General features: G+C 36.9%; 2 protein-coding genes across 2 annotated transcripts in view; both read left to right on the top strand.

The window, feature by feature from the left end:
• The window catches only part of LOC124150831 (transient receptor potential cation channel subfamily M member 1-like), a 51,868-nt gene extending 39,844 nt beyond the window's left edge, over positions 1-12,024 (top strand). Inside the window, exons 18-31 of the mRNA XM_048392321.1 lie at positions 246-474; positions 803-924; positions 1,578-1,653; positions 3,772-3,903; positions 4,833-5,126; positions 5,289-5,466; positions 5,602-5,719; positions 6,307-6,467; positions 7,092-7,217; positions 8,157-8,240; positions 8,881-8,994; positions 9,647-9,775; positions 10,224-10,301; positions 11,745-12,024. Coding sequence (XP_048248278.1) covers positions 246-474; positions 803-924; positions 1,578-1,653; positions 3,772-3,903; positions 4,833-5,126; positions 5,289-5,466; positions 5,602-5,719; positions 6,307-6,467; positions 7,092-7,217; positions 8,157-8,240; positions 8,881-8,994; positions 9,647-9,775; positions 10,224-10,301; positions 11,745-11,938 — 2,035 coding nt within the window. The 3' untranslated portion in view covers positions 11,939-12,024. The remainder of the gene's footprint in view (positions 1-245; positions 475-802; positions 925-1,577; positions 1,654-3,771; positions 3,904-4,832; positions 5,127-5,288; positions 5,467-5,601; positions 5,720-6,306; positions 6,468-7,091; positions 7,218-8,156; positions 8,241-8,880; positions 8,995-9,646; positions 9,776-10,223; positions 10,302-11,744) is intronic.
• Positions 12,025-21,524: 9,500 nt separating this feature from the next.
• LOC124152055 overlaps positions 21,525-24,930 on the top strand; it is a 31,169-nt gene continuing 27,763 nt past the window's right edge. The window contains exon 1 of the mRNA XM_048392320.1: positions 21,525-21,644. The gene's annotated coding sequence lies outside the window, so the exon portion shown is untranslated. The remainder of the gene's footprint in view (positions 21,645-24,930) is intronic.

Below are 24,930 nucleotides of genomic sequence, written 5' to 3'. Positions count from 1 at the left end.
TATACGGTATTTTAATTGTGTATTTGTTGGTCAGTTGTTCTAACCAGCCGATAGCATTAGCTGTGAACATACTGACAAATGTCTATTTGGTAATACAGAAGCAACATTCACCACAATCGGATGAATATTATGCATAAAATAGTGGTTGTGTGTACTTTAATGCTTCATAATTGCATACGTCCAATTGTATGATTAAACATTTATCATGACGAGTGCATATGAATCAGTGCGCATCTATTTTATAGTTTCTACCGATCACTGACAATCGGGACACTGGATGCGTGTTATTGGGATCACAAGAAGACTTCAGTGAAGCTTATCGAAAAGAGAATCAAAGACAACATCTGGAATATCGATTTTCTCGCCCTCGCCTTCGAAAGTAAAAACTCGAGTATATTCAAAAGTGAAGGCATTGTGTTCTATACCTTATCAAAGTGGTATGGCGACATTCCCAAATCTACATCTATACTGAAGGTTGGTTCAGCTTTTTTCTTGAATGCCTTTAGCGTTAGAGGTTCACAACGGAACAGTGAACCACGTTGGATATAGAACATCGCAATGTGCTTTATATGTAGTCTAGAAACAGTTGATTAATTGGCCTTAAAACAATTGTATATGTTTACAATATAAGTTTGTGAAATAATATGACGACATATTACGGGCCATACAGTGGCCCATGTGAGCACATAGTGTATTGGATATTTCGATTCTTTGTGGAATGTACTCGTGAATGAGGTCTAAAAAGTGCAATATTTCTGTCACATCGAGCATTAATAATTAAATAGCTTTCATCATATTACAGCTCATCGGATGTACGTTGTGTCCAGCCTTCATTTTTTGCTTACTGAAGAAGAAATCAGACACAGACAGAAAATATGACAGCCATGAAGGCCAACACGGCGCGCCAGAGAAGACTACTACCACGTACGTTTGCACATAGGCATAAAAGCATCCATCAAGGATTAACATTTGTTTTTGAGTACTCTCATTGAACCAAGTTCACCAAACAATTGATATTTCGCTCATCTTGCTTTTGTTTCTTTTGTTTGATTATTTTATTTGCTAAAAAAGTTATTCTCTTGTTGCACAGAAACATTTGTATCAATTGAGATAACCATAACAAAGTTTAATGACATGTTTAACACCATGTACTGTTTTCAAAACTTGATGTCATTGGAAAGGACAATAAGTGGTCAAGTCAAACAACTTCAGTTTTCTAGGATTGATAATTTTTGACTTTTGTCAAGGTTTTAAAATCTCCTCAGATTTGAAGTAAATATAACCCTTGCGTATTGCGACAATGTCAAACAATATTACACATAACATTCGTTTAGAAACTTTGCTACATGTTATTTATTCAATATTTGTCCATAAGTTATAGTGTAGAAAATTATCACTGCTGGCAGCAACTGGTGTCTGTCTTTGATGACTGCTAACTTACATTTACAGGTGAACTGCGGAGTGGTGTCACCATTTTCAAAATTGGTGATAGTTTTACCTTGGTAAAGTGAATGAAGATCTACCTGCCCTGTATTTGCATGTCTTCTTATATATAACATAGGCTATTTACGTTCAAGGAAGAAAGCGTGTGTTGGCTGCTCTCGTCTCGGAGCATATTATTCGACCCCAGTGATCAAGTACACATCGAACCTTGTAAGTGTGTGTGTGTGTGTTATATTGTTTAACGCTGCACCCAACGATATTCTACCTATATAAATAATCAGATCTTGAAGAGACAATCTCCTCGAAGATAAGAGCGACAAATACATTATCATAAACATTCGAAATACAAAAAGCAGAATCCATTTTATGATTGCGATTATATCATGAGCTATTTAATAGTGAGTCATTATGGTCGTGAAACTGTCGGAATCGCACAATTGACTCTGCTTTTAGCAGAGATTTCCTTTCATAGTCGAAAGGGATTTGTCACTTTTTATCTAAACTGACGTCCAAAAGAAACTTTACCAGAGTTTGAAATCACACTTGCTCAAAAACAACAAAACATACATGGACAAAAGGCAGAGTACATAAACAATCGCTCACGTTCAATAACAAGTCATAAGTAGCGTGTGCGACCACCAAATGCCTCAATACACGCAAAAACTCTTCGACGCACAGAAAAAGTAAGTCGTCTGATGACGTCACGTGTGATTTGACGCCATTCTTCTTGGAGGGTCAAGATCAGTTCTTGCCGGTTGGCTGGAGAGTGTGGTCGTTGTCGAATACAACGATCCATCAAGTCCCAGAGGTGTTCTATGGGGGACATGTCGGGTGAGCGTGCAGGCCACGGCAGGCCGTTGACGTTATTGGCTACGAGGAAGTTAGTGACAATTCTAGCGTTGTCATGCTGATAAATGACACCATGTGGCTGCTGTTGGAGAAATGGTAGGACAACTGGACGAAGAGTGTTATCCATTTAACGCTGAGCTGTCACGTTTCCGTCAACGATGACCAGCGGTGTCCTCTCCTGCCAATAGATCCCTCCTCACACCATGACACTCCCTCCACCATATGGTACGGCCTCCTGCACGCAACACACCGCCGTTCGTTCACCCCTTCGGTGGTAAACACGTTGTCTTCCATCAGCCCTAAACATACAGAATCGACTTTCGTCAGTGAAGACAACCGTCGTTGCCAAAGTCGTACAGTCCAGGCCCATCTCAATCGCAGACGACGATGTTGTGCTGTTAATAGCTGTCCTCTGTATGGTCTAAAAGCCCTGATTCCATGAGCCCTGAGTCTCCTGGCCACTGTCTGTTGACTAACCCTTTGACCTGAGGCATTTGTCGCCGATGACGTCACTGTCAGGAATCGATTTCGGAGGTGCAAGGTACGCAAGTACCGGTCATCATGGGGCGTGGTAACCCTGGGTCTGCCTGTTCTTGGCCTGTCAGCGGTCCGCCCTGTCTGTCTGTAACGTTGCATCAAGTTGGTAACGGCAACACGGGAGCATCCGAAGGTTCGTGCAATATGGGCGTGGGTGGCTGGTGGCTGCCATCTGTACCATACCCAAGGCTCGTTCACGTTGTTCGACTGTGAGTCGTGGCATTTCTTTTTTGTTTTTTTTATCACTGTGGATGTCTGACGCCGTTGCAAACGTTTTATACCCTTACCAGCAAGTGTTGTTTTGCAGTTGTCCGTGGTGCACGTGTTTTTCACTCTTTCGCGTGTTATATTAACATTTCCTGCATACACTATTGTTGTATTTAGGTTATGTGTTTTAGATAGACTTCATCGAAAAAAAATTATACTTTGTCTGAAATTTATATTTTCAGTTGGTAAAGTTTCTTTTGGACGTCAGTTTACTTAACGTAATAAAGTACTGGCTTCTTGTTTAGGGCGAACTGTGGTTTCTGTCTGTATGTGATATGTGATACATAACTGGTGATTTTAATGGATTTCGCTTACAAACATTTTATATGATATAAATAAATGACATGTCATTGTCACAATAGTGAAGATTTGGCTTTAACATGTTCTCACCCTCAAATGTAGGTTTTGTTAACAAACGTGCGTTTACAAGCTATACCATCCTGCATATAAGCATGCAAGTAATACCATAAAGGTGTACGCATTTGGATGGCGTAACAAGTGTAGTTTCGAATAATTCCTGTCTACGGTAATGAACAATGATTGTTAAACTGCAGCAATTATGAATATAACAGATATCATCCAGCAATATTGCCATTTCCTGGAGCTCAACATGTTAACCCCCTGAAACAATATTTTGAACAATACATAACATGTATGTAACATGTTGCTTTGCAGCTGATCTACTGTATTTTCCTCGGTCTGTACGCCCATTTCATGCTGATTGTACTCACACTGGATTTCAAATGGAACTGGGAGATCCCACTGCTCTTTTGGATGGTAGCTTTTATTGTGGAGGAAGTCATACAGGTATGCTTACGACATTGTAATATAGACATTACAAAACTTTCATAGCCGCTTAAATATGATTTAACATATTTTTGTTCAATGAATTTGGATCGGTAAACAAGCTAAAAGGTTTATATTAATTCCTCTCCAGTAAAAGTTATATTCATGAAGGCATTCAACAAAAAAATACATGATGATAAACTAAATACGTTAACAAGAGTAAATGGTCATGGACAACGGTTTGGTGTAATGAGTAGAAAAAATAATATATAAGCGGGATATATAGTCTCACGTTAGTTTAAACCTTTTGGAAAGAAGTATGTATAAATGTACTGATTTTACGATATCTAGATTAGTTGCTTCGGAAAATAAGCATTACCAGTCAATTATATATACGCTTAAATATGAATTAAGTTAAAATGAAACCATCTTTTCTGGACATTTAGCCATATCCTCTGTATAATACAATGGTGAACTACACATCTTACAATTAATGGCATGCACAATGACTAATAATTGCTAAAGGGGCGGTCGGGTAGCCTAGTGGTTAAAGCCTTCGCTCGTCACGTCGAAGACTCGGGTTCGATTCCCGAGATGGGTACAATCAGTGTGTAAAGCCGATTTCTGTTGTCCCCCGTCGTGATATTGCTGGAATATTACTAAAAGCGTCGTAAAACCATACCTACTCATTGAATTGCTATAAATAATAAGATCTGATCAAATTTACGTCACAAATCTACATGTTCCACAGATATTTCCGCAATGTTACACACAGTAACGCTCGTAAATTATCCCTTAAAAATATGTGAACTTTAACGTTTAACTTGGTTGCGTCCCCAATGTGCATCCAGTGTTGATTACACAAGTAAAATAATCACTGAAATGTAAGTTGTCGTATGTCATTAACTATTAAAAACTCTGGGTGAGTCTGGCGTTATACTTGTTCACAGGTTGCACAATTCACGGAAGAACAACAGCAAAAATCAAGGAAAAAGCGTAGAGAAAAATCATTTCGCCGCTTTCGTAAGATTGTTCGACTTTACTTCCAAGATAAATGGAACTTTCTGGACTGTGTTTGTGTTGTTGGATTCATCATTGGCTACACTTTGCGTTGCGTTCCAGCCACCTACGATTATGGACGTTTATTCCTCAGCATTAACTGCATGTGTTTTATCTGGCGATTTCTTCAAGCCTTCACTTTGAGCAAGACGATCGGTCCAATGTTATACATGATGTTCAAAATGGTAGGCATTCATCAAACGACTATCAGTTCAACGTGACCAAATTTTCATACAGCGCGACTTAACATCTTAAAAGAGGGAGCATGTTTTTTTTAGAGATATAATACCCCAAAATACCCACTATAAATATTATTTGACTAATCACCTGCACCATAAATGTTTCAGGTGAAAGACCTTCTGCCGTTTCTGGTGATCTTGTGTGTGGCGCTATTTTCCTATGCAGTTTGCACGGAAGCTATCCTTTACCCGAATTCAGTTTGGTCAATCGACTTTGTTTTTCAAATCCCCGTAACCGCATTCTGGTTGATATTTGGAGAATTGGACTTCTTGGGAGAACTTGAAAGTATGATTATTTAATTGTGTGTGACTAAGTGTATCGTGGAATCTCACATTTTCTATCACTCTTTTTTAGATATACCGAAACAAAAATGATTGACCATTTGCTTCAAAATGAATAACTAATTCCCCCTATTTTCAGCCTGTACCAAACCAATATGTCCCTCGTACATTGGAATAAAAACGGTTCCATATTTCACGGCAGTGTACATGATCATGACCAACGTCTTGTTACTGAACCTCCTAATCGCACGATTCAAGTGAGTATACATTTACAAATCAGAAGGGACTGATTTAAAGCTTTGCTGGTATGTGTTTGTTTAAGTCTACAATGTTTTGAAATAGCACATAACATGGATATATTATTGGCGATTAGTTTGAAAGACTGATCACAAATTCATATTTACTCTTTAGAAAATGTGTTACCCATTACTGTACAAAGTAAAAGTAGCTACGTTATCTCAATGCATCGTGGCCTGTCGTTTCAATGAGTGCCCTGCAAATTTCTCGTTGTTACGTTGCTTTCACCACAGTGTTGTCATACACACATACTTTGGTATGTCTTTCTATCTACTCATATTTCTGTCTATGTACATGGGGGAGTGTAGGCAATAATTTGTCACTGGGATTCTGTTGTTATGAAAAATATATGCCTTTCCAGTTTCATGGAATCAATTCAGGGATACTTGTTTTAACGCATCACTATATATGCGTGGGTATATATTTTGTGAACATCGGGATAGAACAGGTTTACTGAATTTCCTTTTTATAACTCACCTTAATCTCATACAAAGAATTACCAAGTAAATTGTTGCATACTTATGTGTTTGTCTTTCTTTACATTCAGCCACATTTTCGAGGAAGTAAGAGGAAACACGGACGAAGTATGGGCAAGACAGAGGTGCAGTCTCATGTTGGAATATGAAAGTAAACCTCCTGTACCTATTCCCTTCTCCATTTTGTGGAGGATGATTTCTCGCCTTTGTTCTTGTCGGTGCAAATGCAACCGTAAGTGCATTCATCCAAACCGGTGTTGTTTCTGAAACGTTAAATGCGGAATATTTTAATAATACGATATCTCAATAATTTCTCTGTGTGAATGTTGTTGTAGGAAAACTGAAAGATTTCTGATTACTATAGCTTAAATGATTAAGATCGGATTATCACCGTAGTTTATAAACATAATGTAAAGGGTAGGCATTCGATCAAACGTCAAGCCCATCAGAGGTGAGGTGAAACGGGGTTTAACGTCGCGTCCATGCACGTGTGTGTTTGTTTGTGTGTTTGTGTGTGACATCAACACGTCCTGGTTTTAGCCCCGTACTGTCGAGCACCAGGCTCTCCGGGCGGATGCCCTACCACGAGACAACGAAGGTGGTAAACCGCCATCATAAGGAAAGAGAAGCCTTAGATAGATACTATAAATTTATGATGTTCCAAAGAGGATATCCATGTGCTGCATCTCATAGGGCTTCACTTCGATCGACAGACCATTGTGTGACTGAAATACTGTATACAGTGTTTAAAACGACCTCAAACTCAATTCTCTCATGATATCTCAGACATTACTAGCGACAACAATGTTGTCCTCGATACCATGTGACTGTGGTATATAGAACCGGTATGTTTCAGGTGGAAAATTGAAACAACACCCAGGTGACGATAAGACGGATGTTGCTCTAACGCCTCCGCAGGAGGATTACAACGAAGACAACTGTGACACTCAGACGACAGATTTAAACATTCCAGATCATGGTAGTACGTGTAGATGCATTTGCCTTCAAACCCAAATCATTCGTGAATGTATTAACCAGATAGCAATGTGAAACATAGTCGTATTCTTTTGGTTCGTCTTCTCAGGTCAGTGTCCATCCTTGCTGCTTCATGCAGCCCTAAATGCGTGTACACCACGGTGGTTAGGTACCCACGGTAAAAGGAAAGTTCGCTGACAGGGCTTTTAATTATGTCACTAGGATTGGTGTAATGTATGAAACAACAAAAGATTAACTTACTCATCCCTGATGGTTCAGAGAAAGGTCGACATTATAACAATAACGAATCAAAACTGTTTCTTCTTATCTGAAACATTTCTCTGTAAGTCTCTGATGTGTAAGATTCATGTAAACGCCAACCGTTGGGTCAAACGTATTGTTTACTGCAAGAATATACTTACCTCCCCTTAAAAATGGCAACCGAATTGATCCGATCAAAGAAGAACTGATATCCCTATCCCTTTTTTAGTATTAACATATATCATAAGTTCCACGGGAACACGAATCTACTGTTAACATAGATGCATGAAGATAGTTATCAGGCAAACTGGTGAATGTATGAATGCCAAGTTACGTGGTTAACGCTTAGAGAGGGGATTGTGTCCTTTACGAAATTCCTCATTCCATGAATGACATGCTGCTTATCACATATATGCAAGATGTCGGTTCAGAAGTCACTTATTATTAACACAGCACATACACAGAAAGAATATGTATAAAGTAATGCTAATTCATAAAAACTCAAATCCTTTGTATTTGGACTTTTACCAACGTAGGCGGATGTAGAACCTTAGCTGCTTCTGAGCAGAGAATAGCTTCTTGGTTTTCAACCATTTCAAATGCCGGTCGGTTCTATTCAATGTGACAAATGGCGATATATCTCAAATATTGGTGAAAGCGACATCTCTCTAACTTTTATTTTCAGATGAAGAGCCCAGTATAGACTATTACGAAGGGAAAGGGCCAATTGAACCACCCGTTACAATACTTCCAGGCCAGTGCAATATATGTAGGTAACCAAACTATGGATATCATAAACACAATGTATGTTGAAGCGGATTGTCAGAGATATATATGTGTCATTATATTGCATTGGTTAACTCCGCACTCAACAGTATTCAAGCCGTATGGCGGCAGCCTGTGAATAATCGAGGGATTGATATTGTGAGCAATAATCCACGCCTTCAAAGAAAGTCACCGAGCCTGACACCTCATTCCATTTGGTCGTTCTCTTACGATTAGCGTAGGTTGGTTGGAACCGGTTCCTACCCATGGGACTCATCATCATATCTTCATGTTGTTTATTTATGCATTTTGACGAGGAATGTTATATTTAGTTTTACATAACAATTAAAATGTAGTGTATTTAATAATCTTATTAATAATATTATCTAATAACCCTTCGCCCAAAGTTTCCTTTCTTATCATGTGTCCATGCTTTTATCGTCCTAGGTACCTCGTAATAAGATATAGGTCGCTCAGTGTGACAATAGAGTGAGGCTGGAATGAACATAAAGCAGTAGAGAAGAAAGATAAAACCGCAGCACAATTTATTCTGAATGTTAATCAAAGTTTCTCATATTTGATCCAATAAGTCATCGACAAGTGCTGCGTTTATTTTTAACAAATACGTCGGATAATTGTACTAGCTGAGACATCTGATGGCGATGGTGTTGGCGGTTACCACCAAGACCTGGAAGCTGCAGATGTTGGTGGTGAGGAGGAAAGTCAACTGAATGAGGAAGGCGTCAGCGAGCAATCAGGTATAATGTGCATTAGGCTTATTTCAATGGTCGTCAGAATGTCCTGAAATTGAGTGAGTGAGTTGGGCTTAAAGCCGCTTTGAACATTATTCTTGTTATATCACGGCGTGTCAAGTTTATTTCGGATGAAGTCCCGAAATGATGCACGTCGCAGACGGTTATCACATTGGTGAAACCCACGAGCTTTGGGATCGTGTTGACAAAGCTAGAAACATAATCGGAGCGAACCGCGATTCAAACCCACAATCCTAGGTTTCTGCTCAGCGAAATGCGCCCCTCGTGCGCCAACACCCACACCCCAAACACACAGTTTCAACACTCCAAATGAATAAATTTTCAAACATATTTATCTTTTTTTGTTTTCAAAATACTATACAGGGGGAAAAAAGCAGGGTCTTCATGGTCACTTTGACAGGCTTGTCCAGAGCGACGACTCCTAATACGAACCTGTTCGTCAATATACATCATGTTTCGTTGATCCTTAATTATAAACTCATGTCAAACATTTATTTGTAGTAATGAGGTAATTCGAAATTGTGTAATACCTCATGAATTGGAACATTCGTGGTTTTAATGTTCTAACTTTCTAAATAGAATCGATCCCATACGCAGCTTGTGAAAATCCTGAAGTGTGATTTTTGTTACCTTGTAGATACCCAGATTACTGAAACCGATGCCATAGACGAAGATGTGGATGCTCAAGGGGATCACGAAGATGACTCTAACCAGCAGACCTCGGAGACTCAGCAAGATGAAAACTATGATTATGGGGGTAACAATGGTGAGTCACTGACAGAGTTTCAAAAACAGGTAAATTTGGTCTTACAATCATTCAAAAAACTTCCAGATATGATACGTTTGATGAATCCATACTGTTTGATTGCACGGATACAACATAATGAGTGCATAATACCCAGTTGATCAAGGTAATGTGTATTGGTTAAGAAGCTTATTTCTAAGCGTCCAGAGAGAGCAGATGACCCTCACGTAAAGACATGGTGGGAACCTAATTCTGAGTGAAGTTATTTTAATGGAAACGCATCCGAAAGATTATTAAATGCTGTACATCTTGGTCAAATTCATAATTGACCCTCCTCAGTTAACACAGGCACAGTTACAAGTAAACAGTCGTAGGAAAGGCTGTTAAATATCCCGAAAACCTGGACAATCTAGGTTTCAATGTTTTCATACTTAATACAATCTATCCATATTTGGTGGTTGTCATGTAGATGCAAAAGCAGCCGAAGCTGAGGAAACAGGCGAGGATTTGGAAGGTCCACAGGTTGAAGAAGAATATGATGAGGAAGGTATGAAATAGTATGTCTGATGTAATCCAAGAGTGATTTAATATGAACCATACTGTTCATTGTTACTGATACAAAGAAATACATCCATAATGTTTGTTTTGGAGTGATACAGTTAATTTCTATTAGTGTCTATTTTTAACAAATCTGTCCCATTATGAATATTTGAATCAGAGGCGTCAGTGGTGTAGAGAAGGTCAGCACTGGGATAATCGACGTCGGGCTTATGTCATGTTTTTTGACGAATCGAGGTTAACACTCGACTTCCATGACCAAAGGAATCGAGGTTGGAGACGTCCTAATGAGCGTTTTATGGACATCGTCGTACAATACATCGTTTTGGGTGTGGGTTACAGTAGGGGGTGGAATCACTATGATTGGTGAACTGCGCCCCATATTGACCATGGCTTAGTCACAGGTCAATACTATCGGGATCCCATCAATGCATCACTCGTGGCGCCATTTGCACAGCGTGTTCGGCTACCTTTTATCTTTCGAGATGACAATGCACGTGCTCACCGTGCTATTATTGTGATCCAATTCCTCCAACAGCAAAACACCCATGTCATGCAATAGCCAGCACTCAATCCTGACCTTTCACTCACTGACCACGACTGGGGCGTTATTGCCTGACGTGTACGCCAACGTCAAAATCCACCCACCACTCTCAATGAACTCGGTGTTACTCTCACTGATGAGTGGAACAACATGTGTCAAGCTGACATTGGTAGACTCATTAGAAGCATGCCTCGAAGAATTAGTGCATGTCTGGCCAACAGGATTTTTTTTTAACCCGATATCAATGACGTTAGATGCAAAATGCAAATTTTGAAATTTACCCCTCACCATCTAATCACACCAATCATTAGAACCCATTAGATCTGATCGCCTACTCCCCAGCAGATATAATCATGCCATTTCCTTTCGCTAACACCATACAGGTAAGATATGTCTTGACGATTCCCACTTTCGCCCTTACTTTAGCTTAGTATATATGATATGAAGCTTATTGAAGTAGTGGATACGCCCAAATAGTAGGTAGAATATATCTCGGAAGTGACAAAATAATAATTAATCTACATCTACTCTGAATCGCATGACCTGCAACATAGCTTATATATAAGCACACATTTGGTGAATTTTAATAATATTGATAGTGTTGGTATCAACATCAGAACAGACATAATATGACAACGTGTAACATCCATTAAACAACTTGACATGAACATGATAAGAGCGAAATGAGAATGACTGAGTGTATGTTTTTTAATGTCGCAGTAACGATGACCTATAAATAATAAAGCCTGAAAGCAAGAGAAACAACCCATGCCATCGGGGTACGTTCACAGGCAGTAAGCTAAAGCGCAGAGTCTGATCATTCCTACATAATCTTTAGACAACCTTGATCAGTCGTCCTTATCCACGAAAGTCGAAATTTATTTTCAGTCTACTATGGTTACTACTATGACGATTCGGAAGTTTGTACTGACGATGACACGGACATGGAATTCGATCCAAGTCGAGAAGAAACAGAAACACAAAATGATGACAATAAAAGAAAGGGAGAAATGAATCTGGATGAATTCGAGAGGGCAAATGCTGAACTATACCTTCACGAAAGAGTTAAGCTTGCAAATTAATAATGTGTTGATTCTGCAGAACATGTGTTGAAAACCAGTACAACATGTATATATATGTGTGTGTATTTGTAGCAGCAAATGACATACAAAATATACGATCTCAAGTGACGAATTCAGTGTTCCATCATCTATACGTTGATTTAACGTGTTACGCAAAACAGTGCTGACACTTCACAAAATGTTCACTTATGTGCACTCATCTAGATAGTAACTTTGTTTTGATTTTAGACATATGCAGATATGACTAAAAACTGCCATTGGTTCTTCTTATATATTTTTTCATTTAATTGTGTTGATGTAAAGTAGTTATACCTTTTAGTATTTCCTCTGTATTTAGATATGAAGCATAAATATGCACTCCTCTAGATATTGTCTTTGTTTTGATATTAGATATATGTAAACAAGACGCAAAACTGTCATTGGTCATTCTTGTATGTTCACACAATTACATTTTTATTTAATGTTGTTCATCACATATACTTATGACTCATGACTGTATACTTATTTAGATATTGACTTTATGTGCGTGTCTATATCTTGAGATATATGTAGAGATGATGCAAAACTGGCATTGGTCGTTCATGTATGTTGACTCGTCTCAAATTTGATTAAATGTATTTTTCTTGTTCTTTAGTTATACATATGATGCATAAATGTACACTCATCTACACACTGACTGAATGTACGTTTCTGTCTCGTTAGGTAACTGTAGGTATGATGCAAACTGACATGGTAGTTCTTGTATGTTGACATATCTGAATATTTATGTTAATGTATTTTTATTTTTATTTAAATATACAAACATGTATGATACATATATGTACACTCATCTATACACTGACTTAACGTACGTTTCTATCTCGTTAGGTAACTGTAGATATGATGCAAACTGTCATGGTAGTTCTTGCATGTTGACTTATCTGAATATGTATTTAATGTATATTTCTTTTTCTTTAGATATACATACATGTATGGTGCATAAATGTACACTCAACTATACACTGACTGAATGTACGTTTCTATCTCGTTAGATAACTGTAGATATGATGCAAACTGTCATGGTAGTTCTTGTGTGTTGACTTATCTGAATATTTATTTAATGTATATTTCTTGTTCTTTAGATATACATACATGTATGATGCATAAATGTACACTCATCTACACACTGACTGAATGTACGTTTCTGTCTCGTAAGATAACTGTAGATATGATGCAAACTGTCATGGTAGTTCTTGCATGTTGACTTATCTGAATATTTATTTTAATGTATTTTTCTTCTTTTTCTTTAGATATACAAACATGTATGATGCATAAATGTACACTCATCTATACACTGACTGAATGTACGTTTCTATCTCGTTAGACAACTGTAGATATGATGCAAACTGTCATGGTAGTTCTTGCATGTTGACTTATCTGAATATTTATTTTAATATATTTTTCTTCTTGTTCTTTAGATATACAAACATGTATGATGCTTAAATGTACACTCATCTATACACTGACTGAATGTACGTTTCTATCTCGTTAGACAACTGTAGATATGATAAAACTGTCATGGTAGTTCTTGCATGTTGACTTATCTGAATATTTATTTAATGTATATTTCTTTTTCTTTAGATATACATACATGTATGATGCATAAATGTACACTCAACTATACACTGACTGAATGTACGTTTCTATCTCGTTAGGTAACTGTAGGTATGATGCAAACTGACATGGTAGTTCTTGTGTGTTGACTTATCTGAATATTTATTTAATGTATATTCTTTTTCTTTAGATATACATACATGTATGATGCATAAATGTACACTCATCTACACACTGACTGAATGTACGTTTCTGTCTCGTTAGGTAACTGTAGATATGATGCAAACTGACATGGTAGTTCTTGTATGTTGACATATCTGAATATTTATTTTAATGTATTTTTCTTTTTCTTTAAATATACAAACATGTATGATGCATAAACCGACACTAAACTATACACTGACTTAACGTACGTTTCTATCTCGTTAGATAACTGTAGATATGATGCAAACTGTCATGGTAGTTCTTGTGTGTTGACTTATCTGAATATTTATTTAATGTATATTTTTTTTTTCTTTAGATATACATACATGTATGATGCATAAATGTACACTCATCTACACACTGACTGAATGTACGTTTCTGTCTCGTTAGATAACTGTAGATATGATGCAAACTGTCATGGTAGTTCTTGCATGTTGACTTATCTGAATATTTATTTTAATGTATTTTTTTATTGTTCTTTATATATACAAACATGTTTGATGCATAAATGTACACTCATCTATACACTGACTGAATGTACAGTTCTATCTCGTTAGACAACTGTAGATATGATGCAAACTGTCATGGTAGTTCTTGTATGTTGACTTATCTGAATATTTATTTAATGTATATTTCTTTTTCTTTAGATATACATACATGTATGATGCATAAATGTACACTCAACTATACACTGACTGAATGTACGTTTCTATCTCGTTAGGTAACTGTAGATATGATAAAACTGTCATGGTAGTTCTTGCATGTTGACTTATCTGAATATTTATTTAATGTATATTTCTTTTTCTTTAGATATACATACATGTATGATGCATAAATGTACACTCAACTATACACTGACTGAATGTACGTTTCTATCTCGTTAGGTAACTGTAGATATGATGCAAACTGTCATGGTAGTTCTTGCATGTTGACTTACCTGAATATTTATTTAATGTATATTTCTTTTTCTTTAGATATACATACATGTATGATGCATAAATGTACACTCAACTATACACTGACTGAATGTACGTTTCTATCTCGTTAGATAACTGTAGATATGATGCAAACTGTCATGGTAGTTCTTGTGTGTTGACTTATCTGAATATTTATTTAATGTATATTTCTTTTTCTCTAGATATACATACATGTATGATGCATAAATGTACACTCATCTATATACTGACTTAACATACGTTTCTATCTCGTTAGGTAACTGTAGATATGATACAAACTGACATGGTAGTTCTTGTATGTTGACTTATCTGATTATTTATTTTAATGTATTTTTCTTGTTCTTTAAATATACAAACATGTATGATGCATAAATGTACACTCAACTATACACTGACTGAATGTACGTTTTTATCTCGTTAGGTAACTGTAGATATGATACAAACTGTCATGGTAGTGCTTGTGTGTTGACTTATCTAAATATTTATTTTAATGTATTTTTCTTGTTCTTTAGATATACATACATGTATGATGCATAAATGTATACTCAACTATACACTGACTGAATGTACGCTTCTATCTCGTTAGGTAACTGTAGATATGATACAAACTGTCATGGTAGTTCTTGTATGTTGACTTATCTGAATATTTTTTTTCTTGTTATATATGTCTGACGCAAGCATGTACACTCATCTAGATGCTAACTCAATGTAAGATTCTTAAAGTTGATACATGCAAAAATGGAATTGGTCCTGTTCATAAGTTTTTATCTAAAGTACGTCTCTTGTATTTTAGACATGGGACATAATTGTACACTCATCTAGATATTTATATGTACTTCTCTCCGTCTTCAGATATATGCAAATGTGGCGCAAACGGTCATCCGTCCCTCTTTATGTTTAAATATTGACTCAATGGTTTTTACAACTGTTTTAGATGAATGTAAATATGACGAACAACTACACGGATTTACTATTTACTCTGTTAGATATTGAGTTAATGTGTGTAACGCGTAATTAAGGTCTTGGTTTTAAATATATGTTGGTATGGCCAACACTATGCACGAATATTGTTTCAGACGAACTATCTGGATAGACACGCATAGTGTGAAGGGATTAATATGTATAGCGCGAAACTATGCACTAGTATATTGTAGATGTCCAGTTGATAAGATACTTGAATGTACCATATTGATTAATTGGGCGGCATCTAGTATGACATATCATTTAGATTTGTTCATGTTAGTAAAATGAAAATAGTACTTGGTTTTTTAAAACTTTAAATGATACAAAATTCCAGTTGTGAAATATTTTAAAAGTATTCTTATCAAATACAACATGGTTTAGAAATTCTGATACAGATTTGATGTGTAGCAACATTATCGGATTCTGAATATTTTTAATATATATTTTAAATAGAATAAACTTTTCAAATAATTGGTAAAGGTTCACAATCTTTGAAACTCTTTGGGTACATAAACCTTCATGATATGTAGGACCATACAGTGAAGTGGATTTCTTATGTAATGGTACTATACATTAATTTGTTTTATTCAAATTGAACAAATATACTTCAATTCTGGAACAAATTTTAGCATTATCTCCTCAGAAACTAAACTGTCACAAAATTCGGACCTGGTTTATTTTTAAACAAATGGCACAATATCGGTTGAATTCTACAAGTATCGTTGTTGAGTGTAATCTGCTGTTCAAATGTTTTAAGCCCAATAACTCGTGTTATGACGTGTTGTGTATTTTGATATTTTACTTTGTTCATCGACCTTTTACCAAACCAACTATTCATCAACCAACCAGTTTATTTTATCAACGTTAAAGATGTAAGTAAAATACAGTTGTTTTACATGTTGCCTTCAGAAACTCGTGTCATGATTTTAGTGCATATTCTTGCTTACTCTCGTTCAATGTAAAATCAAAAATATTTTTAGCGACTGAACCTCATGGGTTGATCAAACTCATTTGCCGCTGATGACGTCACTGTCCGGAAGCCATTACGGAGAGGAATTGTCCGCATCCACCAGTCGCCGTTGGGTGTTGTGGCACGTGGTGTACCCGTTTTTGGCCTCTCTGATGTCCAACCTGTCTCGCCTATCTGCATGTATCAGGTTTGTGACGGAAACAGTTGAAGGCCTTGCTACATAAGCGTGAGATCGTGTCCTTCGGTATCATCCCTATGGCTCGTTTCGCTGATCGGCTGCCAGCCTCTGCATTGGTCGGTTGTGCTTTTACATCAATGCACGATGCCACCGTCTAGTTTCGATGGTGGCCTACTGTATATACCTTTCACGAACTCTTGTGGTCATGTTGTTCTAAAAATGTTGCTCTTCATACATGCTTTTCACAATTATCAAGCAGTGTGGTACATTGTTTCGGATGGGAGTATTGTTCTTCAATAAATTGGATTCGATAATATCTATTGTATTTGGGACATTCCGTTTTCAATGTGGTAAAGTCGGTATAAATTTTTAAACAGTTTATTGTTTTGTTTTTTTCTCTTCAAATATCAGGCGGTGGTACATAGGGTAAAAAGATAAGCATGTTCACATAAAATTATTATTATTATATGACAAGATGACAGCATGGGTATGTAATATATCTTTTCTGTTTTGTATTTTCTTACAGCCTTAAATATTTCATCGATAAATCTCGATAGGGTCTTGTGATCTCTAGCGTTGTGACTGGACATTAAACTCTTGAATGTGTACAGATTAGTCCATTTATTCTGTTAAGCATTTGGTAAGTACACAAGGCTATGTTTTAACAGAGCCTGGTATCTAAACAAATAATGGATTTTGTCTGCAACTGAAGGAGAGTTGCACAGTTCATACATAGGATCTGCTTCTTTTACATTACTCCAACGACCGGTTTCAATTGGTAATTTATGATCACATGTTCTGAATTTTAAGACTGAATATAATTTGTTTTTGTCAATAAATGGTATCGTTCAAATTTTGGCGTCTCTGTCTGATACAGAATACCATATTGCTTGTCCATTCTGTACTGCCTCGCTTACCTTAGCAACCAGCCATGTGGTATAACAGGTCAAAGGGTTGTAGAAAAATCCCCAGTTATTTAATATAGTTTAAATCTATTGATACTAGCCACGTATTACATCATAATTCCGTTCAGCACAATGGTAAGTCATTTGTGAAAGGGTCTTATCACAGGTAAGTGTTGCGATATTAGGTCAGAATGTTATTTGCCGTTTTGAGATAGTTATGTGTAGAGGTACCCTGTCTAATTCCCCATAAACCATAAAATGTGGAGTTGATGCTCTTTATCCAGTGGCATATTATAGAAATTTGAAATGAACACTCTCAATAATTTCTAGATTTTCGTAACCCCATATTTCTAAACCTTATAACCGAGATAACTCAATCGAGAGGTAAAAAAATATTCCTGGCGCTCTTCAGAAGACAACCTGGCTTTCTTGGTATTAGAGGCAAAACATTAAATTGCCCTTACCATCCTTCGATTGCTGTGGAAAGTTACATGTAGCTCAGGTAAACTTGGCTGTCAACTAGTTCGATCAAACATGAACTGGAGTTTTTAATTCATATCATATCGTGTCATTCTTTTTTGTTTCTGAAATGTTAAAATAAGTTCCATTTAGTGCAGTTTATTCTAAACGAGTCGAGAGTGTTCTGTAAATCAGCTGGGCATCTAATACGACTGCATCATCAGAATACAGTAGTTTTATAAATTGTAATAATAGGGTTGCATCATCACCAAGATTGTAATCAACATTTACAGCATGACAGTTATGTTCCAATAGAGATTGCCCTAAGGTCATTTTTATACAATGACAATAGAAATGGGGATAAATTTTCTCTTTGTCGAACTCGTGAAAGGCTTGGGGAAAATCTGATGTTTTTTACTAAAACATATGATTTAATACCGCTGTATAATGTTTTAATTAGAATTAGAAATTTACCAGTGACGGCACTTTTGATTATTTTTTGCCAAAAACCTTTTATCCACACTTTGTCAAAGGCCTTGGTAAATCATTTATGACTATATCCAAAGCTTCAGGTATGTGTTACTCTATGGTACAGTGGTCACATAGGTTACTCGTTTCAGCTTTGAAATCGCCCATCAATACGAGATAATCACATAATCACTCAAGGATAAAAAGTTAATTAATATGGAATGTTCAAGTTCAAAGACTTCTTGTCGTAAAAGGCGACTATATGAATCGAGAGGTCAGGTTCCGTGACTTGGTGGATTTCATGTCATCGTTTCCAAATTGGATAGATTTGATGCTCATGATGTCAATCACTGAATTCTCCGTTCCAAATCCGAATATTCACAGAATGCCGTCATATAGCTGGAATATATTTGATTCCGCCGTTGAACAGCAAATTATTCTTATTATTGACGTACGTGACGTACTATCAAATCAAACGAAAGAAATATTCACTTAGTAATCGCGCTTTGTTGAAGATAATATTGTTACAATTCAAAAATAATTCTACATACAATATAACATAAACAAAACAAGAAATATGTTATGAAGATAAGGATAGTCTAACTAATATATAACAATCATGTGTATAACAATCTAATAGGTGATAATGGTGAAATACATTGCAGAAATCGGCAACAAAGTGAAGAATATGTTTGGACATGTAGCTATTGTTCTAGCTGAAAGAGCAACAAAGTATCCACTGCAGACAGACACGACGAACATAATTACTGAAATGACAATTGTAACGGTTCTTGATTTGGTGGTTTAAGCTTATTCCACGCATCTAGTTGATGGTCCATGCTCTTCGTGATGTAACCATGAGACGCAACACATTTCATGATTATTGATTGATTTATTGCTGGAACCCGTCATCGTTGGCCCCGAAAAAAACATTGTTAGGATTCAGGAGAGCATAATACATCGTCGAAAACATACACTTTCACTTGACAACTTCAATGTGTAAGGCAATCGTTTTCGCAAATCCCGCATATGTCACCGCATCGCATTCTTCCACTCATAACATGTGCTCTCTCCCTGACTTCCGTTCAAAGGGACATAACTCGTCCTCGCATACCGCAAATAATAAAATACGCATTGTCATTTCGTAATACTAAAATATAAAACGACCACAAAATCTCCCAACATTACAACAATGAAATCAACATATCAGACTTGTGCTCAAATGACATTGTACATAAAAATACAAGCGACAAAACTCCATAGACCACTGTACGACTCCGACAAAGTCATGAACATGTGTTTGTGAATCACTATCAAAGAGTGATGATACCAAGTGATTACGGAACCGGTGGCACACAGCATACACACATACTAAGGAAAGTCGATTGTTCACCAAGAAAAACAAGGGAACGTGCTACAAGTCAAAATAGGGAATTGCATTGGACAACATTTTTGTCACTGATGTGTCAAATTTGGAAAAGTCCAACTCCAAATTCAAAATATCAACCATAAAACCTTTCAAAAGCTTTACTGAGGCCTTGAATGTTGTAACCTTGATCAAACAACTTTTGAGCAAGAGTGGTATGAGTCGTATGAAAGAGCATTGTACCCCAAAAGCTGTAAAAAGTAGACACTGGTATATTGCTCGACATAAAGGGGAACAAACGGTCACGACATATTAATTACCTGATGGAACTCATGTCTCATTTTTTCTCTTTTCCTTCTTAATGGTATTCATATTAGTTCATCAACTAATCGATGCTTGTGATGTCAATCACTGGATTGTCTGGTCCAGACTCCATTATTTGCAGACCGCCGTCATAACTGGAATAGTACGGCATTAAACAATAAACAAATAAAAACAAACTTTTGAACAAAGCAACAAAGAGTGGGATGTAGGTGTATACACTGTGTAAGGAACTTAAGTATAAATAACTTTGCACTTATATCTATATAGAGATAATTGGACTGCCAATGTATCTGTATGCATATGAAGATTATATAAGAATCATAATAATCATTTTTATTACCTACGAGGGCAAACATATCGGGGTTCACAAAAATCATATGTGCCCTAGGGTCATATCACGTCACGAGACAACAGTGTATTGTTTCCGTAATCCGGGCGGCATTGTTGATTCGTTCGAATCTTATTGTGACGTGAGGTCGGAATGACGTCACTCTAGAAACGACGCCATAGCTGAAGATTGTTGCTCTCGCTCGGGAAATACTGGAATTTCGTCACTCGTGTCGTAAACATAGTATGACATGAACTCTCATATAATATCCTCTATTCATTGTTTCCCTGTGCTGATTCAATACATATGCAAACAGGATATATATGGTTGTGTGCAAACCAGTGATACACAGGTAGAGGATAATGGTTGACTGTGAAACCATTGCCAGCTTTCTGAACTACATGAAGAGAATTATGTCAGACTGCCAAACTGTACCTATATTTTGCTAAAGAGTTTTGTCTATAGTCAATATTATTATCATATTGTGTTATTGTGTGGTAACACTTCAAAGACAGGTGCATGTAGACTATTTATGTATTTATGTATATCATGTAGTTATGACATATTGTGCCCTTTGAGTGTAGGAAAGAAAACATTCCCAGTAGGTTTTGTCATTCCATTAACTCTACAGCATGCACTTACAGGACGAAAACATGACATTCAAGATAGTATTCACAAAGACGTGATTAAGTCAGAGATGAATTCTTTTAAATTTGCCATTGAAAGAAAACTTGCCGCACCTAAGATATCAATTCATCGGCAGGCCAAGAACATTGTATATGTATCAATACACGCACTTTCATTGAATCTCGAGTTCGTTCCGTACTTTGATCTTACCCTTACCCCCTTTACCACAGAAGAACCAACGCCACTGATAGCTGCGTGACCTGAATGCCTGGTCTTCTTTGCATTTCTTACTAAAACATTTACGTGGCGTATTTCACCCAGTCATTCACAGTCATGGGAATCTACCACAACAAATCCAGATGTAGGTAAGTTAATGCGGTTTATTTTGAATCCTTAATATGGTCATATGGCTTGTCTACAACTTTATGCAGATAACAAACAATATATACGTTGACGATTCACCTATATATATATATATATAGAGAGAGAGAGAGAGAGAGAGAGGGGGGGGGGAGTTGGGAGAGAGATAGAGAGAGTGTGTGTGTGTATGTATGTGTGTGTGTGAGTGTGTGTGTGTGTGTGTGTGTGTGTGTGTGTGTGTGTGTGTGTGTGTGTGTGTGTGTGTGTGTGTGTGTGTGTGTGTGTGTGTGTGTGTGTGTGTAGTGAGCTATTGTCGTGGCCTTATGTCCGGCATCGTCGACATCTGTAAACATCGACCACTAGACGTCATGAACTGAAATTTCACATGTTTGTTCCGATGATAACAATTGAAAGCGCGCAAGAGCCTCGTGGATCTCCTTTCTGTAATGTAATATTATGTAATATTAAAAGCTGTATGCAAGTTGTAATAACCAAATATCAAAATGTATTTTAAGGAATACTAGAGCAAATGGGTCACTATAACAATAGTACTGACTAACAGTGTAGATGTATACTATGGATGTGATAACCGATACGACCCACGAGATTACTGGCTAAGTGATAGAGGCTCTAAATGTCCTAATACTACGTAATGAACTGCTGTGTTGTACAATGGCTCAATTGAGATTAGATATATTACAGCATGTCAAATAGTCTTCCTTAGTACACTGTACAGAAATTAAGTCGTCCAGAAGCTATACCTTATCCAAACGGAGTGTCAGTAAATCACTCTCATCAGTGACATTGAACTGTGACACAATCTGTGAACTACTGTTCAGAGCAGGGTAAAATAGATGCGTTTTAGTACAAATCTATTAAGACATAAAACTTACTAAAAGTGTAGTTTTACATCGAATCAAGACTTTTAATGTCACTAAACGGGTCATGGAGGTTGAATGAAATTATGTACAATCGTATTTACGAAATAAATTCGCAACGCTAAACAACTTCCAGTATTGCACACTGGGAAATCCCTTAAGATCCCTTAGCATAATAGTAACATGAACCTATTGCTTATTTGTAAACAAGGCTTTGTAGTCTGTCTTGAAAGACGTTGTCAAAGGCCCCTATGTCCATTTGCTGTCTTTGTTCAAATGAAACACGACACCTACATTCTATACTCTCGACTTCAATAACTCCCTTACCCCCCCCCCCCCCCCCCCCCCCCACACACACACCACCCCCGCCCCACACACACATACACAAACAGACACAGACACATGGTATAATACAAACACCACTGACGATGTGAATAGGTATGCTTTAAATGCACATGATGAATAACCCACCTTTCTTACGACTGAGTGAATTATTTGATTTTACCGCAGCTTTTAACAGTATTTCAGTTACACCACTGGTCGTTTACCACTTTGATACAACAAACAAGTGCGTTCATGGTGGGAAGACACTTAAAGGGGAACTGTACACGCAAAAATCACTTTCTTTCTTTTTCTAAACAAAACGCAATTTTAGAATTAGTTAGTATCTGTGTTTGAAAATATACACTCATTTTTTTTCACGGTGAAAGTAGGAAGCTCACAATAGTGTTAAAATGATATGCCGTTATGAAACCTTCGTTTTACGAGCGAAATAGGCCTGAGTTATCCCCCTTAGATTATGACGTAATTGGTGCCAATTCAACTGGGTCCCTGTCTATTCTCAACGCAAAAGATATCAAGGACCAGTTTGCGGTAAAACAACATGGTCTACGACACACTCCGGCGCAGTGGTGACTCAGCATAACACAATTCTGGCTGGCATCTGAGTCGCTAGAATCACAAAACTGTACCTACACCACGTGAAGCGGCTCTAACAAAGCATGATGACGTCATAATGTTTATCAATTGGCACCAATGACGTCATATTGCAAGGTGCATAAGCCATAGTGTTTTTGTTATGGAAATAGAACACTTGGTAAATGTGAAAAATATAAATCGTTTTAATGCAAAAAATATGTTAATTAAATATGATGTTTTTATATTTTTGTCTATGACACTTCTATGTTAACACTTTTAATGTGGAAAAAGTACAAGAAAAATTGGTTAATTTCCGTGTGAACTTGCCCTTTAATCAAGGGGTTGGAGCCCACGCCTTGGGCAACAAAGCAACATGTACCTCTGAAAATGATATGGTATACAAATGTGCGCACGCGCACGCACGCGCACACGCACACACACACACACACACACAGAGTGTAATCATGTGGTAAGAATTCATGAATAAAATATATGGGTTATTGGTGCATTGATGTTATTGATGATGCATTGATGAACGACAATGCAATATCTAACTATGTTCTTCCCCCATAGCCCCAAATAACATCATATAAAATAAACGCGACAAAAGATTCTATTATCATAAGAAATATCTACCGTAAGCAGAGTCCATTGTACGATTCCGACTGAATGAAAAGCATGTGTTTATTGATCACTATCAGGTCAAATGTATCTTTTATTCATTTATTTTTTCTAGTTTATAAACCAAGTGACTGTAAACATAAAATGAAAAGAGAAAACATATTGCGATGGCATTTCCATTTCCTTGATGAGAAGTAATTCATTTTACTGTGGTACCATACCCAAGCCTCCTATACCTGTATGATACCTATGGTGTAACCTCATTTTACTGTGGTACCATACCCAAGCCTCCTTATGTATGATACATATGGTGCAACCTCATTTTGAACAATAGTTCAGAACAATAGAAACAATAGTTTCATTGGCTATAGCACATTGAGGATTCATAGTCTCGTCAGTAGAAGGCGTATATCTTTATGGCATTATCTAAAATGTGTTTTCACCCTAAACCTGACAAAAATATATGTCGCGAGTTATAAGATGTTCTCTTTCTATCATCATAATTGGAACATAAGGAGTTCTAGACAAGGGTATCACATGGTTGTGCGTTCAAATCCGACTTAGTATCACTGGCCTCGCGGTAAGGGTCTGTACAACGTCTACGAGAACGGAACTACATGTATACATACATAGTTGTTCCCCTTGACTGACATGATCCTCCAATTATGATTATTCATCTGACAACACCTCGTGTTCGAGGGAGTCACCAACATGACCACAATTAACGCCTTTAACTAACACGATATAATTTTAAAACTCTTTGAATATAGACATGGCACATAACACTGCATGTATATGGCGTAACCCCAGTGTGGGTTTGATGTAGTGACATTTTAATTACCATAATTGGTATGTGGTGGTTACAATGATCAGT

The sequence above is a fragment of the Haliotis rufescens genome, unplaced genomic scaffold (assembly GCF_023055435.1).
Source record: "Haliotis rufescens isolate VD_foot unplaced genomic scaffold, xgHalRufe1.0.p SCAF_11, whole genome shotgun sequence".
NCBI lineage: Eukaryota > Metazoa > Mollusca > Gastropoda > Lepetellida > Haliotidae > Haliotis > Haliotis rufescens.
The sequence above is the reverse complement of the archived record's forward strand: the minus strand, read 5'-3'. Positions and strand labels throughout refer to the sequence as shown.